Source organism: Lottia gigantea (assembly GCF_000327385.1).
Source record: "Lottia gigantea unplaced genomic scaffold LOTGIsca_66, whole genome shotgun sequence".
NCBI classification, from domain to species: domain Eukaryota; kingdom Metazoa; phylum Mollusca; class Gastropoda; family Lottiidae; genus Lottia; species Lottia gigantea.
The window spans coordinates 1,472,211-1,490,666 of record NW_008710245.1 but is presented as its reverse complement, the minus strand read 5'-3'; the positions used below and the strand labels follow the sequence as shown (position 1 = coordinate 1,490,666).

At 35.3% G+C, this 18,456-nt stretch overlaps 4 protein-coding genes across 4 annotated transcripts in view; 1 reads left to right on the top strand and 3 right to left on the bottom strand.

Moving 5' to 3' along the window:
- Positions 1–755: 755 nt before the first annotated feature.
- LOTGIDRAFT_129665 (hypothetical protein) lies at positions 756–2,827 on the bottom strand (the record flags this gene model as incomplete). Its single annotated transcript, XM_009064908.1, has 4 exons — positions 756–941; positions 1,554–1,611; positions 2,146–2,402; positions 2,699–2,827. Coding segments are annotated over 4 exons (630 nt in total), but the record flags the coding sequence as incomplete, so codon positions are not given.
- Positions 2,828–7,783: 4,956 nt separating this feature from the next.
- LOTGIDRAFT_64197 (hypothetical protein) lies at positions 7,784–9,972 on the bottom strand (the record flags this gene model as incomplete). The annotated part of the gene is made up of 3 exons (XM_009064844.1): positions 7,784–8,906; positions 9,457–9,612; positions 9,875–9,972. Coding segments are annotated over 3 exons (1,377 nt in total), but the record flags the coding sequence as incomplete, so codon positions are not given.
- A 2,686-nt stretch (positions 9,973–12,658) lies between these two features.
- On the top strand, positions 12,659–16,669 carry LOTGIDRAFT_235550 (hypothetical protein). Its single transcript, XM_009064907.1, has 4 exons — positions 12,659–12,703; positions 13,246–13,367; positions 13,734–13,883; positions 14,793–16,669. Exons 2-4 carry the CDS (start codon positions 13,249–13,251, stop codon positions 15,922–15,924), a joined length of 1,401 nt encoding a protein of 466 aa, XP_009063155.1. The 5' UTR covers positions 12,659–12,703; positions 13,246–13,248; the 3' UTR covers positions 15,925–16,669.
- A 361-nt stretch (positions 16,670–17,030) lies between these two features.
- Positions 17,031–18,456, bottom strand: part of LOTGIDRAFT_235549 (hypothetical protein) — a gene marked incomplete at its 3' end in the record, with an annotated part of 33,635 nt that continues 32,209 nt past the window's right edge. The window contains exons 50-52 of the mRNA XM_009064906.1: positions 18,112–18,288; positions 17,661–17,804; positions 17,031–17,275 (exon numbers count right to left, since the gene is read on the bottom strand). Of these exons, the coding sequence (XP_009063154.1) occupies positions 17,031–17,275; positions 17,661–17,804; positions 18,112–18,288 (566 nt within the window). The remainder of the gene's footprint in view (positions 17,276–17,660; positions 17,805–18,111; positions 18,289–18,456) is intronic.

The window sequence follows — 18,456 nt, the reverse complement described above, 5'->3', positions numbered from 1 at the left end:
TTGTTCGCGTCACAAATTCATAGCGTTAGAGAGGGAAGGAATTTGAAACCCTGTCGGTGTCATCAATTCGACGAATGTTCAAGAAGACCGTCATTAGACCTTAACTGGAGTGGCTATATTAAAAATAAATGCTAATAAAAATATGGAAATGAAGTTGTCAAAATGATGTTGTATTATGATGATGAATTGATATGTAATATACTGGAAAGGATTAGCACCCAAAACTTAAAGATTGACAGAGTTCACAGTTGAATTAGATTTATAACGGACAGGTAAAACTTCTGCTTCTACTGTTTTATAAAAGGTTGGATATGTCCAATGGGTAGCTATCATCAGCCTCTGCAATAACAAAAATATACGTGGATTCACCTGTCAATCCAGATGTAAAAACAAATCCATACAAGCAAGATAATTCGTCCAAAGTATGACAAAATCAAGAGTAAATGTTGTATAGTAATGGACTCCAAAGAGGTGTTTCGAAAAGAGAAATGTAATGTTTCGTTTATGATTTTTTTCCCTGTGGGATTTGTATGCCAACCATGATCTGACGAAATTATTGTGTCACACTTGATTTAGGTCAATGAAATATCCACATTAACAAATGGTTTGCCCAATAAAAGTTTTATGTGGTTTTCTTTCCTGTGGGAGACTCCCCTTGCCATCCATGATCTGGCGAAATTGTTTTAGCACAGTTGTTCTACGTCATTGCAATATGCTCTGTTCAATAAAATATATACTGACTACATGCAAGCAACTTAACTTACCGTTAAAAAAGCAAATAAAACGCCAATACAGAATCCAGTGATGACATCTGTATAATGATGTTTGTAATCACCAACGCGAGAGATACACACGTAACCAGCTGTGGCGAATGCAGCAAATTGTAACACGTACTTAACCAGTCCACAATGTTGTCTTCTGGCTTTGTTGTTCAGATATAACTAAAAAAGAATAGAAATCATATAGTTTACGTAATTTCCTACTCGTCTTGGGGAATCCTGAAATAAGTATTCAGTTTACAATGAGGAAAATTTTGCCATGGAAGCAGCGTTAGACTTCTCTAATATGTAACGAACACAGCTTGAATAATCGTCACAAAGGCCCAGGTATTACGTCTTCATCTTATACCTTGACTGCAATGGCTCACTTCTGGCTTTGTGGTCTGCAATTTGATTGGATTGAACGACTGCGGACAATTAGACCCCTATTGCTGTTACAGTTTTTCTGTCGTGGGCTCCGATTGGCTGTATGCGCTAGAGTACAATCCAATCAAATTGCTGCAATCACAAATTTCCGTGACACAAGAAGATGGCCATTGCAGTCAAGGTATAAGATGAAGATGTAATATCTTACCATTGTGAAGATTGAATCGCATTGGAACTCGCTAAGTTGCCCTGGCACCTTTTAACTGTCACTACAAAGTTAGTAAAACAAAGCACGTAGAGTTTAATGTTGATCAGATTGTATGCTTTTCAAATACAACGAACATTGGTATAATCATAACTCATAGCCCATACGACATTACCAAAAGTCTAATAAAATTGTTAACTTACGACAACATAAACCATGGAAAAAGCTAAAAAGCTGGAATGACCACTCGGAAATGATAATCTAGAACATATATAATAGAAACAATTGTAAGACCTATTGTACGGATCGGGTTCATGTTTGAAAAAGTGTCTTGGTGAAGCCTCGTATTACAGTTGGCTAGATCAGTTAGCGTTAACGTTAACTTCTCGTCTACCAATCAACCAAGCTTTTATTACCCAAATGATAACTCCTTACTAGTCTATATGGATGTGTGGCACAAGAAGATAGAAATGTTAGATATTTACATAGTGCAACGGCAAACTATTGACAAGTTTAAATGAACTATCTTGTAATCCCATAACCAGGCCAATTATCTCAGTCCAGAAGAGACGTCGTTTGCCTAATCACATGATAGTGAATATGAATTTGAATATTCAACATCATTTCACTCCACATTATGACCAGATGTAACAAGTAACTTATGTCAATGCGTTTCATCAATAGAATTCAATCAAATACAGACCGTTCTGAAAAGGGGACGGGTGGTTCATAGTTGTACTCAACTTACAATGACCAGAACATATCCTTCCAATATATTGATATGACTTTACTTACCGTGCTTCTCTTAAAATAGCTGCCGTGGCTGTGGAACTTAAACGACATTCATAATCATAAATATAACCTCCTGAACAGTTAATTCGAGAAAAATCTGGATTGCACACTTCTAAAAAGTGAGGTCGTAGTCTTCCAACGGTTAATTTCAAGATACTAACTCCCAGTTGACAAAGAGCACCTCCGAACATAAATATTCCTAATTCAATACCACACGTCCATACGAACCGTCCGATAAACGCCAGAGTAGTTTCATCTTCCTTCTGACTCCCAAATTTTATCCATTCACAAATCAATATCTGAAAAAGACAACATCATATGAGCACACACAATGACAAGCAAAAACTAAATTTTTATATAAAACTAAACCAAAGTTGAGCTAAACCACGGTTTTCCCATAAAGCTAAAACAAAGTTGAGCTAAACAAAATGAGATAAACAAAGTTGAGCTATAAAGCTAAACCAAGGTTGAGCTGAAGCAAAGTTTCACTAAAAAGCTTAACCATAGCTGGGCTGAAACAATTCTGAACTGAAACAAAGTTTACCAAAAGCTAAACCAAAGTTGTACTCACACTTAACAAAGCTAAAACAAAACCGATGGCGACAGCTACCGCAATAGATACTGTATCTTCTTTATAGGGATACTTGATGGTTTCATCGCTACAGAAAAAGCCTCTTCTAAATGGTTCAATATGAATTCCTTCTATCAACGATGCCAGTAACACAACTATATATATATAAAAAGAAAAATAACAATTAATTAAGTTCTACATTATACGGACATGCATCTTCACGATGTCAAGCAACTACGAACTGCGCCTTATACCTTGAATTCATTAGGCTCTTTTCTTCTATCACAGAATTCATTTCATTTGATTGTACTCTAACGAATACAGCCAATCGGGGACCTTGACTGTAAACAATATAGCTTTTGATTTCCTTTCTGTCGTGGGCTGTGATTGACTGTATTCGGTAGCGTACAATCCAATCAAATAGTTGAATTCCATGATACAAGATAGGAGGCTGTTGCAGTCAAGTTATAAGACGTTGTTCGTAAAAGCTTGACATTGTAAAGGTGACGGACATAGGGAATGCACCGAAACTGAATAAAATGCAGATCTTCGTTTTTGATTTTAGAAAATTGTTTGTTTCACTTGTTCTAGATCACTAAAATATTCAACCAACCTTCATTCAATTTTATTGACAAACATTTTGTTTAACGTTGGGGTGCTTTGTAACACTGTATATGACTGGTCAGCATAATTTATGATAGGCTACCGTGACACAATCGGTCAAATTTGACTGAAGTCTCTTTATATTGTCTTAGATCATAGATAGCGAATGTAGAAATAACCCATGAGAAAAAAGGATACGAAACATAAAGATCTAGATAATAATCAGATTGAACTACGTACAAGAGTGCACTAGTCAGTCAGGAGATAACGAGCCTGCACCCTTGATACGGCAGGTCAATGTGATATGACAAACCCACTCACCACTGCAATGTTACATGAGTGTAAAATTGTAATGTTGCAATGCTCTTTGTTATTGATTAGAAAGTAATTAACTCTCTACTAGACTGGATTCTATCTAGTCATCCATTAAGTATGTGTATAATAATAAGCAAACGATCATTCGTAATAGCAGTCACGTTCCAGATTGCAGACGTAACAGTTGAAAATTAACATTTTATGCAATGGTATTGCTGCATCTGATAGGGCTAAGGAAGACAGGTAATATCACGTAATGGAGAAAACTTGCCAGGTCAGCAACATAAGTCTACCCCTTTGCAATTTCCAACAGTAAAGGGAATTTGACATGCACAGAAAACCGAAATCGAGTCCTCAGTTTAATACAAAGCCATCCGATGTTTTTTTTTCTACGTCAAGCTTTGAACTTACAACAAAGTGGGGATAGAAATGGGGAATCCAAAGTTGTATCTCGAACTAAACTGGGAGTGAACCCCCTTGTCAGACTCTGAGCTCGAAAAACCATTATTGGTAAATGAAATGTTTCGTATGTAAAATCAACTTTGTGTGACGTTTATGTAAAACCTTGGTACCATAAGGTAGTTCTGGAGAATGGCGGTATCCCCAAAAGACTGTTCAGTTCCAGGGAGAAAAGAATTTAAGAGTATTATCTTCGGATTGACTGTTTTTCTTAATTCATCATACTTAATGGATTATTGTGTGTTTCTATCCTCTTAACTACGTCAGTGGGGGTCTAATCTAATGCCAATCATCATAACTCGTTTGAATCTCAAACCAATTCCCAGGTCAACTGATGAGGATTTTATATCCAAAATATGTGAATTTGAGTGGAGCTATTCAACCGAAACATTTCCAACTGAATGATTAATCAATATATACGCTTATATCTAATATATCCTTTAAGTTTACGTATACTTTGAATCAATACAGTGAAGCCTAGCCTATATTTTATATAATCTGATAAATAAATACATGTACGTCATCGTTGTTTATATCATTTCACCGCATTAAGGATTAACGTCAGTTCCGAGAAGTGAAGTCTTGTTAGGAAATTGAATTTAAGACTACAAATTTCTTTCCTTTATCCTATCCCAGATATATATTTTACTCCCCCATTCCCTCTATTACAAATACATATCACACTTATGTGTGTGCAATATTTTGTTGTCAGAGATGCTGTTATCAGCACTACTTGGTATATCCTATGTATAGCCATATTTAGCCCGGATATGGATGGAAATGGATGTTTCGTTTGTCACCATTAGGTAAATTTTGACACTAAATCCTATCCCCCACCCCCTTTTTCATCAACTTGTTTTAACTCACGTGTTTGATGCAATATTTGTATTGTTAGAGATGACAGGCACAGTTATCAGTACACGCATATCATGGTATATCCTATATCGATATGTGAATCAAGTAGGCTATACATAGTTTACATAGGTACATTCAAACATATTTTATATATACCTTTAATATACTCTTCACACTTGACCCGTATAAAAAATAGATATTTTTAACACATCAAGTTTATAATAACATTGAATAGGTGTAACCTTTATGGAGAACGCGGTGACTGTATACCATACTGGATCAGGGTGCTCCCGACACGATCGAGTCCAGAGTTAAAAGTCGAATTCACCCATTTAAAATCAAATGTCTTACCTATAACGAAGCATATCACATTCACCACAATGTGGGCCATTTCAGCTGTTGTCTTTTTCGCCATTTTTGTTCAGTCACACACACGACAACACTGTTGACACGGATCACTCATTCATTCACTGTAAATATCGGGTAGTCTCGATAACGTAGTCTCGAATGTCAAGATCGTCTTTTGTTTGAGTAAATTGATTTTTCTGTTCTACACGATTCAAGATGTTCTTAGTTACGCAATAATATTGTGAATGAGATAAATAATTCTTAGTCATCCGTTAGATTAAATCGTGGATTTTCTTTCGTGAGGATCCAAATCAAATACGTCGAAAAACTAATCCCTTCTTAAAAATTACGAGTTCTACTGTTTTGGTATGTAACGTTTGGATAGAAGTAAAAGAAGTTACAATAAAATCCAAAGCAAGTTGACACAGTCTTAAAGTGCGGTACGTTTGGGTTAAAAGACCCTCGTAAGCGCCAACTTCGCACTATTAATCCTTGCTTAAAACACGTAAAGACCAAAACACATATTAAAAAGTATAAAATAAAATATATTTATCTACATGATAAGCCTGGATACACTCGCCACATAGTATATATATATAAAGTTTAAAATATACCTATTAATAAATATACCTACATGTTTTGCAATATACATATCATTTGTCATTGTCACGATAAGATAATAGTTTATTTCCTTGTATGACGCTATGTTTTACTTCGGGCACACAATAATACATACCGATATTGACCTTGTCAATTCACTAATTAAAGGGACAGCTTCGCCACCTGTTGGACCAATCGTACTTAAGCCTCAGAAACATGAAGTTTTGGCTAAGCTAATCATTAATAATGTTCACAGCTCACCGTCGAAAACCGTCGAAAACCCCAGCCAAGGCCTTGATTAACCTCTCAGCCTTCTCGGCTTGCCAGTGTTTTATTGCCCACATTAAGGGAAAAATTCCCGGTAATCATGTGTCCAGAATTATCTGTGTTTGATGACGTCTTTCTCCGCCATAAATAGAAAAGACACAAAGGAAGTGAAATTTCTAGTTTGGGGTATTTTTGAAGGAGTTATGCTGTTATCTCACATTGTTGGTACTTCTGAAAGCTATTTACATACATGCAATCTTTCTATAGAATGTCATACAGCAAACAATAAGATATTTTACAACTTGAATCACGGATTATGGAATTTTTTTTATAAAGGGCCAATAATACGACGTATGGTCCTCTTTGGACTAGACAAAAAATAACAAATCACTATGCGTTCTCAAAATATAAACTTTAGTAAATTTGACATGTATACACTTTAATCATATTTCGGCTAAATATTGTCCTCTATGTGATAGAAAGTTATAACTTTTTATATCAATCACACCTCTATAATACGACGTATGGTCCTCTTTGGACTAGACAAAAAATAACAAATCACTATGCGTTCTCAAAATATAAACTTTAGTAAATTTGACATGTATACACTTTAATCATATTTTGGCTTAATATTGTCCTCTATGTGATAGAAAGTTATAACTTTTTATATCAATCACACCTCTATAATACGACGTATGGTCCTCTTTGGACTAGACAAAAAATAACAAATCACTATGCGTTCTCAAAATATAAACTTTAGTAAATTTGACATGTATGCACTTTAATCATATTTTGGCTAAATATTGTCCTCTATGTGATAGAAAGTTATAACTTTTTATATCAATCACACCTCTAGTTTACAAGTACGAGTAGAAAGTTATAACTTTAATACAAATCACGAAAATAATTCATAATAAGTACAAATAAGTGATAACTTTTATATCAATCACAAGAATAATTTATAATAAGTACAAAGTGATAACTTTTATATCAATCACAAGAATAATTTATAATAAGTACAAAGTGATAACTTTTATATCAATCACAGGAATAATTTATAATAAGTACAAAGTTATAATTTTTATATCAATCACAAGAATAATTTATAATAAGTACAAAGTTATAATTTTTATATCAATCACAAGAATAATTTATAATAAGTACAAAGTGATCATTTTTATATCAATCACAAGAATAATTTATAATAAGTACAAAGTGATCATTTTTATATCAATCACAAGAATAATTTATAATATGTACAAAGTGATAACTTTTATATCAATCACAACTCTAGTTTGCAATAAGTGCAAAGTTATAACTCTTATATAAATCACACGAATAGTTTATAATAAGTAGAAATTTCTTCGTGATAATTAACAAACATGTACAAAAATAGCGTTGTTAAAAAAAATTCAAAAACATATCAAATGCTTTAGAAAGCTCCCCAAAACTAGCCTTATAACATCGTTGTTATTCGTTGTTAGCCAGGATCGCAAATTTGAAAGCCATTCGGAGTACTTATAATATCAAAAACTAGCCTGGTGAAACATGAAACCAACTATACTCAATTCAGATCAAAGTTTTATTGTTTTCGAAAAACACCAATCTTTGACCCTTTTGATTGTAATGATTGACTAGAAATTGGGCTTGATCTAAACCACTAGACCTTGCCCCGTCTGCAGCAGACCATCTAGATTTATGACAAGCTTCACCAGCAAACAGTACACCTGGCTGATCAAGATGATATAACGGTGAATTCAAGTCTTTTCTAACTGATTCATTCGATTCTTCTGTCATATAACAATACGAACCTAACGTCCATTTATTTTCAAACCATTTTGTAGTGAGAACATCAGTAGGTTCAGGTATAGAGGGATTATTTAAAAACCTTCTAATTTGTTCTGTACAAACCTTCTTTACTTCATCTTTACGTAAACCTTCTAGAAACCTTCCCTCATCACCAACAATACTTCCCATTAAAACATTATCGTTATTGTGTAATTCATCGAAACCATGTATCGCTTTAAACCATTCTGTTTTATAATCTTTTATATTATAATTATCATCAGTCCAAGCATATCTTATAGAGCCTTCATTTTTTATCCAAAATGGTTCTTTATAATATAAGAATATTTTATTAACTGTACCAAAACCTATTTTATCTATGGCTTGAGATTTTAGTAAAGGTAATTCTGGAGTAAAAAGTGTTTTGTGATGTTTCTTTAAATAGCCTAAAGAACACGTGACTATCACATGATCAGCCTGGATTTCACTTCCGTTGTTACAAACGACCTTGACCCCATGACTTGCCTTCCAGTTGATATTAACCACAGAGCACTGCAATTTAATCTGAACCTTTCCTGTTAACATTTTAAGTAAAGTCTTTATTATGGACTGAAAACCTTCCGGTGGACATATGTCTTCACATTCACCGACAGAGCGGTATTGTCCGACGTTGCGGCTACATATCTTTCGAATGTCATCACCATTATCAAATCGAAGTAAATTTTTATACAAATTAAACACAGATTTTGCATCCTCGCGGTCCTCTTCAGGAAAAGCGGTCATGAGAAGTTTACGAAACCTTTGGTTCATGAAATCGTGTATTGTTAACTCAGCGTCAGCTAAATATAGATTTTTTCGGTAAACTTTGTCCAATTCGACCTCGATTTCATACGCTATATCTATAACGGCAAGAAATATATCACGTGATATTTCCTTACCATATTCATTACAGCATTTTCCACTCAGCCTGAAACCAAATTTGTTAAAAAATTACATTTAGGTATCCAAAAGGAGATGAGATTTCAAGGGAAATAACTCAGATAAACACAGTAAAAACTCTCCGCAAATTTTGCCAATATCAAAAAGTATAGATCATCTTTAAAGGACAAGGTCTTTATCTCTCTGACCAATCGTACTTAATTCTCAAAAACGAGGACTTCTTTAGCTAAGCTAATCAGTAATGGTGTTCACCGTCGAAATTTGAGCCTTAAAATCCATGTGTGTCCAGAATTATCTGCGTTGGAAAGTTAAAATAACGAATCGTCTCTTCTTGAGACTCTGCCAGATATAGAAAAGACGTCATAGAAATAGAAAGTAAAATTCCTAGTTTGAGGTATTTTTAAAAGGAATTATGCGTTTTTTGTTCATTTTAGCACTTCTGGGGACTTATTACATATGTATAAATTAACCCCCAAAAAATAACGAGCTTTGAAGTTTCTTTCCTTGTGCGTCTGAACCTTGTCAAAGTGTTACGGGTTGTCGAAGTTACGTCACAAGTAAATCATGTTTACCATTCTTGTTTGACACGAGGACTTATCAATCCATGTTTTTTAGCCAGTGTATATGCTGTGTTCTCTTTCCCTTCACCGTGTATCCATTGAGCACCAAGATCTACCAGATCATTGTCTGTTTGACCATATTGTATCGTCTGTATTCTTCCACCAACTCTGCCAAAATGAAATAATTTTTTGACCCATTAACAGTAATGGGACTAGAGTGGACAAATAGTAGAAAATAGGGTAAGCGCATACACATTCAGCTGAATCCGCCTGGGATTCGTTGTGTAGTATAAGGCGGGATTCTGCCAAAGTAGAAACGTCACGGATTTCGCTTGTTCAAGATTCAATGAGCAACATTACAGTGGATAACACAAGTTAACTCCATTGAGAAAATAAAATTACGAATCAGCTGGTTTTCAGCTTCATTTACCTGTCTGAAGCTTCTAGGATAGTAATTTTACGGAAACCATTTCGCTGAAGTCTTTGAGCTGCCGAGAGTCCAGCTATACCAGCACCAACGATGACTATTTCAGCATCACGCTTTCTTTGCCTAGACATTATGTATTCTACTGAAAGAACAAACGAATGACATTCATAGATAAGTGGATTCTTCGAGTAAGCTAATCCATGTAAAGGGTCACTTATATTCAGTCAGATGCTTGTATACTCTTATGCCCCCTATTCACCAGATCCAATGGTAAACCTGTAAGACTACCGAACGACGATCAACTCTATATGCAGTGTGCAATAAGGGAAAGGATAGCAATATTCTTTCAAAATGTGTTTCCTTATTTTCTAATGTCAAATAAAGCAAACTATTTGATTAATTGGTGTTTCTAATGAATTATCATGTTTTCTTAATCATATCATTATATTCGTATTGCATATAATTAAGAGTTTTAACCAATCATAAATGTCCATATATGTACAGTATGAATTAACAGAAAAAAACTTTATGACCATTCTTGATCGGTCATTCATTGGAATTCTGCTGGTAATTCTCTTCTCTAGCTAATTATGAATTAACTATGGACATGTGATACAAACTGGTATTTTACAAAGTTATTAGAACACCTCTCCTTTTTAGTCATATAAGTATTAGCATTTTCATTTTCATAAATGAAAATATGGGAACCCATCTTTAAGTGATTGAGTACTCTATATAATCTGTTTCTTGATGAACTGGTTAGTTGATAATGGCTTGCTAATCTACACAACGGAAGAAAAAAAATGTCATATAGTTGCAAACAGCTCAAAATGCCTGGTGAGCTATTTCCTACACGTTATTGAATGAATGACTCGTGGTTTAGTTTTTGGAAAATTACACCCAGACGAAATCACGATCATTATTTGGTTTGTTTGTTTTAAGAACGGTTTATGTTATATTATTATATTGAATACAATACAAAAGACATACTCACCTACACTTAACGTTTAGTTCAGTGATATCCCTTTACAATTCCTAATTCCAAATTTGTCTCGTTCGTATACTAGAACATCCAAATGGGAACTACCACCCAGAGCCCATCACAGCAGACGATCCTCTCTTCTTAGCACACGATCAAAACAGATGTTAACATGTTAACCATTACACAGAATCGTAATTTGTTCATATCGCAGACACAACACAGATTTAAGATACAGAAAAACAAATCGATAAATTAATCCCTCAACTGTCGGTCAAAGGTCAATCTCGTAGAGGCAAATATATATTGACATTTTAAAGATTCCCCATATTAGATGCAGCATCAACATGTCAAAACCAGTGTAAATATATCTGACCAAACAGTGTGAAGAAATATAGATTAACATACTGCAATATTTACGACAAATCCACCACGTAACATTTTAAAACGAGAAAAGACTGTATATGGCGTCCAGTCTCTGGCGCTGTAGTCTGTGACATCCAGACTTTCCCTGTCAACGACGAGGATATATTTTGTCGCAGTTATGCTTAGACAAAGTGAGACTGAGGTTAGTTCGATGTGCTAATATTGTCATAATTATAAGGCATTACTAACTGTTAATTTTTCGCGCCATTTTTTTTTCAGCATATAGCCCGACAAAGTCAATTGTGTGTCAAAGTTTACTAAATTTTAAGGATTACTCCCTTTACTGGAGCTTAAACAGATATACCATACATTCTGACTTTTGTTTTTATGAAACTGACCCGTACTAACCGCCCCCACCACCCCCTAATCACAAAGTAGCGTACTAGAGGGAAGGCCATTTGGTCTTATTTTGAAGTGAAAATTAAACCCTCTAAATGCCCAAAACTTCATCTCAGGCCATCTGGAATACGTTTGCTTTTGGGGGCCTCTGGCAGTTCCACGGCCTCACGGGCTTTAGCCCTTTTGGCTTCGCTTTGGAGTGACACCTCTCCTTTTTGGCCTGCCCCTCAGGCATTTTCTACGCCTCTGCACACACACAAGTAAGGAATAGTAAAAAATACTAGACATGTAGAACAAAATATTTTATCATTCAACCATACTGGTCGCTTTAAACTGAGGTCATGATTTAAAGTTGAGGTACCCTATGCAGTTTTATATCCTTGGTCAGTTCCTTTGCAGAGATCACAGATGATGACATCATAATATAGATAACTTAGGCCTATACTAAGTACTTGAAAGTTTGTTAAACGCTATGTTACCACTGGTGCTGACTATTTGATTATAGACGAACAATTATTGATCCGGTCTAGCTGGAGGAGAACTTTCAAAGTAAGACTTTGAAATAAGTGGCTTGATGTCCTTTAAGTATGGATATATTTGAGTACATCTACTTTTATATTTGTATAGTGTTTAATTGTACATCGTACACAGTCTACAGTTTGATTAGATATCAGTATATAATAATACGCCTGATAAGCTCGATCACCAAGACGAGGGAACGATAGAGTATTTTAAAGGGTCAGGTCAGCAGATGAGCAGAAACAGTCCGTTATTTGTTTGATTAGGTGTCTTACCAGAATACTTGCAGGGACAAAAGTTATATCGAGAGTTAACGGACAGTAAAGTAGGTCAGTCATTCATTATTTTACCAGTACGTGTTTATATGTATAGATAGATAATGGACAACACATTTTATCAAAACGTCAAATGTTTGCTTAAGATATAGGTTGTTACGAAACGTCTAACCCAATCTTATGTAAGTTAATAGACAGTACATAACGTGTGATAAACTGATACAATCCCAGTTGTCTCATGGTTTGTTGTGTTGTGAACGAGAGTATAGTTAGTATTATTTCCATTTGTGCTCAGTAAGTGGGGTAAATCACGACGAGTAGCTTGCTGGTAACGAAACGCCCCTTTCAAGCATTGGGTGTGTTGGATTATCAGGCGATAAGATACCTTTGCTTACAATCGTATACTCATAGCAAAGAATTGACACTGCTATCGAAAGTCAGTGTATATACTACCAATTTCTTTAATGACTTTTTCAACCCGGTTTCTCCCTTGTCAGTGATCCAGGTTAGAGGGGCTGACATAGAAAAAGCGACTAGTCATTCGGATGGGACAATAAACCGAGGCCCCATGTGCACGTTAAAAATTCCTCGACAGTTGGATATTGAAAAAGAGCAGGCTAATGCTGCTGTTCTGGCACAATTTCCCTCATAGCATCCTGCATGGCTTTGTCCGTCTTCATTAGCCCACATGTTGCAGAAAATTAGGACGTAAAACTCCATTCATTTAATTTCTTTCATGTTAACATACGGTCAAGGTCAAATGTTATATGTGGTTATAACAGTGTTATGTTTGTACAGTGTTTTTGAACAGCACATCTGACTTTTTTATTTCTCAGAACATGAAGAAAAAAGACATCAAAATAGTTATCGTAGGAGCCGGTATAGCAGGGATATCTGCAGCTCATCATTTATACACTAACGGCTTTACAAATATTCAAATCCTAGAAGCTGACTGCAGGTAAGGAAGTATTTTTGAAAGTCTAAAGCCGCGAATAGACGAGGTACGGTGTACGAAGCGGAATTATCGATACAAACGAAAATAGAAGAAGTGACCACACCAGGCTATTCCCCTTTTCAAATTCACTTACCATAGGTAAAAATGCCTGTTAGTCCCTATTCAAAATGCTTTGGCCCTATTCGACCCCTCGCTCACTGTTTTATAGAAACAAACGTCAGGTTCTAGGTTTTCGAGTTATTTCCGTGGGTATCTGCAAATTGTCTCAATATTGATATGTAATTGAACGAAACATGATCAACATATTATGTTGGACCAATTAAATGTGAAGGAGTGTGTGGTGTTTTACAACAGCTCTTTACTTTTCAGAACGGGTGGTCGCATTCAAACTGTTCCGTTCAATGGAAAAGAGGACTGTCAAATAGAATTAGGAGCTCAATTTATTCATGGTGCCAGTAAGAAGAATTCCGTGTATAAAGTGGCTAAAAGACATAATCTTTTAGGAGGAGAAGTAGATTGGTATGTTTTTCAAACTACAGAAATTCAAAAAATTTTATTGCAGGTTCTGTACAACTTTTGTGTGCATCAGAGACACGTTTAGAACATATTAGCACCAATCCTATCTTCCAACCGACGCCTATGATCCTCGAGATTCTAGAAAATAAAGATTATCACGTCACTATAATAAAATAATTGGAGCTTGAATGAACTTTCGATAGTGGCGTCATAATCTGTTACTTTTACAGAAACCACAGAGATCGGGCGTAAAATCGGAATGGTTGTAACCGTAAGCGATCCACGAGCATTGTTGATAATCACAAAAATAATAGAAAATAATAGAGTTATTATTTTGTTCGTTATAATACAATGTTATGATCTATTGGACCAATCTTTCTCTATTTTACTGCAGGGAGCCGCGGTGGCTCAGTGAGTTAGACGCTTGCTCGCTAAGCTTGAGGTCCGGGGTTCAATCCTGGCATAGGTCGAGATAATACCCGGTTTCCTCCTGCCAATGATGCAGGTAAGAGGGGCTGACATGAAAAAGTCGTTCGGATGGGACAATAAACCGAGGCCCCGTGTGCTAGAGGCTGTGCATGTTAAAGATCCCTTGACAGTTGGAAATCGAAAAAGAGCAGGCTTATGCCGCTGTCCTGGCAAAATTTACCTCATGGCACCCTGCATGGCGTTGACCGTTTTCATTACCCCACAAGATGCAGAAAAGTAGGACGTAAAACTCCATTCTTCATTTCATTTTCAATTTTACTGCAAACCTGACGACTGATGCCAGTATTTTTTTTATCATTCATGTCCTATGTTAAGTTTCTGGAATAATGAATAATTTTCCCAGATACATGTACTAAAAGCTAAAAACCACACTTGAATCCAACAAACCTTAAATAGATGCTATCTTTTCGTTGAATTTTACAGGTATCAAGGAATTTATGCAACTGAAGATGGTCACCGAATACCCCAACACATTGTTATGAAGACTATGGATCTGGCGTTTGATGTAGAAGACCAACTCGAAGAAGAATTTAAAAGAAAATACAATCTTAAAGGCGAAGATAGGAATTTGTATGGATACCTTAATAGCAGATTTGTAGAATTGGCTTTAGGGTTCCCTGCCGATAAGCAACGGGATGCAAAAGCAGTCTTTAATTATTTTCTCAGTCTTATGCGGTTTGACAATGCCGATAATTTGAAAAATTTGAGTAGCATTAATTTTGGACAGTATGTATCGGTTGGCGACGGTGAAGATGTGTCCATTAAGTTAGGGTTTCGTTCAGTTTTGGACACATTGTTGAAGGATCTACCGAAAGAGGTAATTCATCTGAATACCCCAGTATCAGCTATTGATTGGACGGGACAGGAAGCAGTGCTCTCCTCTATTGCTGGTCAGAAATGGGCTGCACATCATGTGATAGTCACGTGTTCTTTAGGCTATTTAAAGAAACATCACAAAACACTTTTTACTCCAGAATTACCTTTACTAAAATCTCAAGCCATAGATAAAATAGGTTTTGGTACAGTTAATAAAATATTCTTATATTATAAAGAACCATTTTGGATAAAAAATGAAGGCTCTATAAGATTTGCTTGGACTGATGATAATTATAATATAAAAGATTATAAAACAGAATGGTTTAAAGCGATACATGGTTTCGATGAATTACACAATAACGATAATGTTTTAATGGGAAGTATTGTTGGTGATGAAGGAAGGTTTCTAGAAGATTTATGTAAAGATGAAATAAAGAAGGTTTGTACAGAACAAATTAGAAGGTTTTTAAATAATCCCTCTATACCTGAACCTACTGATGTTCTCACCACAAAATGGTTTGAAAATAAATGGACGTTAGGTTCGTATTGTTATATGACAGAAGAATCGAATGAATCAGTTAGAAAAGACTTGAATTCACCGTTATACCATCTCGAACAACCAGTTGTTCTGTTTGCCGGTGAAGCTTGTCACTTAACGAGATTTTCAACTGCTGATGGGGCACGATCAAGTGGACTAGATCAAGCGAAGTTTCTGGTTGATCTATATCGAAATAAATAGATTACAATTTATTTATTGTTTCTCAAATATCAATGAAAGAATACAATTGTACAAAATCAAACTGTCTGTCCAATGCAGATCACGATGACTTGTCCATTTTTTTCTTGGTTATTACACCCACCATCCGTGATCTGAACTAATCTTTCTTTATATCTTGTTAAATCAAATTTTAACGTCATGGTGGTATAATTTAGTATATTAAGCAGATCAATAAAAAAAATGAAATTTTTAAGGCAGTGCAAGTTCTTGTTTGACTAAAGATATATGTAATGGCAGACAAAGCTTCCATTAAAAGCAACAATTGATTAGTTGAATATTTTACTAACAGAGAACACATAGTGCATAACAATTTCCTTAGAGCGTGGATTGATTCTCTTTGTTTTTTTTATTCCATTCAAGATCTGAATATACGTCCTCGTCTACACACAAGAAGAAGAGTCGCTTTGCTACAAACTAGAAATATTTAGTCACCTTCAGAATTCTTTCATCTGTGGTTTTTACAAGCAAAAAACATTGAGAAAAGGGCACGGTTTGCAATCATCCATTTCAACCATTAACCATCTCGTTTTCTAATTTTGTTCATTTCAAAAGAAAATGCTTCAAGGATACATTCATATTAAACAATTGAACGATAGGCATATAATAAAATGGCAAAAAAATGAAATGCGAGTTTGTGGATGGTTCCATAAACTTACGAAGCATTTTCCAATAACATAAACTCACACACGTATCATTATGGCTTCTGAATAAGGACCAATCTGATATTTTCATAGCACAGCGCCTGACATTGTTAAGCTATAAATCATACATAAAATAATATTAGCATACACAGGCTAAGTTTATGAAAATAACTCCAACATGGAGAAGTATTGGATGCAATGATAACTGGAATGATACAATGTTTACGTCTTACTTTTCTGCAAAACTGAAGCTAGAAAAAGGACTAACGACACACACAAAACACTCGGCCAAACTTTTTCTAAGGCTGTCGACATGGTTATATCATTTTAATGTCGTCTTCGCCTTGTCAATCGAAAAAATGCCAGTTTTCTATATTGTTTCCTAAACAAGCCACCGTATAACATAATTTTAGCGTTAATAATTTACTAATTAATTTGTCCTATTTTGATAACACCACTTTGTGATTGTATTTCACTGTTATCTGTGTCTATATCACTTGCTGATTTACTGTATAAAGCATTATCAAATCCTACGGATTCCATCGACGGAATACTTTTGGCACTGCGTTGCCTTTTGACTATAATAAGGAATACTACAACGATTATTGCACATCCTACAACTCCAATAACTATTCCAGCAATTTCTCCTCCAGATAACCCACTTGAAGTTCCTGAAATTCAAAGAAGAAAAAACGAAATTAGGAGCAAATTGTTGCACAATCACAATGGGAAAAGCGAGAAATATCTATCCAAATCGCAATCTGTAAGTTCACAAGCTAACTGAATCCAGAAGCTAGATATGAAATGAGTGTTCCAATGTCATCGAGGATGATGATCAAACCAAGCGTTCTTTGGAAGTGAGGGTGATTTGGGTAATGCTGATACTATCGATATCTGATATTTTGATAAAATTTTACTAAAGGCTTAAAAACTTGGACTGTCATCGCGTCTGCCCTGAAAGCTGCGATTGAGCACCAACAAAATCCATATTATGTATTTCAAAATATTTTTGATGTATACGGTTGAAAAACGAAAAATGATTGCATGGTAACATACCTATGGGATTCCGACGGACAGGGAGTGATGTCGGTAGATTTCGTTGATTATTGTCAACTGTAACTAAATCACCAGTTGCTGTTGATTTAGCTGTTGTTGTAGTTGGTGGTGTTGGTGTAGTTGTTGTTGTTGTGGTCATGACAACTAAAATATTAATTATAAACTTTCACATTGTTTGTGATCCCATTTATAAATCAAATGAAGCATTTGTCAAGGGCAGTAACTCAACTCAACTCAACATTGGATATCCCCAATGTACGTAAGCACTTTCGACATTAGTACTTGTCGAACGGAAAGTCAACTGTCGTCGCCGACAGAAATACATATTCAGATGAGCGGGCTTTAACTGCCAGATATTGCGTAAAAGGTTTCTTATGGGCGTTCCTGTTGAAGATCTCATATTCGACATCATGCTATTAAATTGCGTAAATAAAAAAAAATTGAAAATTACTTTTCTTGGCTTTACAGATGTACGCCTTATTACCAAAACAATCCACATCATTCCATACTCCAGAATCTCTGTAAAGTTCTACACAATTTTCATGTAACTTGGCATCAGTATCAGAAGGTTCACCAGTGGCCCAGTTTAAAAACAGAGCTGGTGATTTATCACTCCATTGGAACCCTCCTGGAAAAACAGAACAGCATTATTAATTTTGTCAATCAGAAAAACCTAAAATCCTCGTGTATTCCATTATCTATTCCATTCTGTACACCAACCATACCTTTGCACCTTTATGGTTTACACCAATCTAGCTTGTTGAGACACATAATGTAACTATCTGTTCTAGGCAGC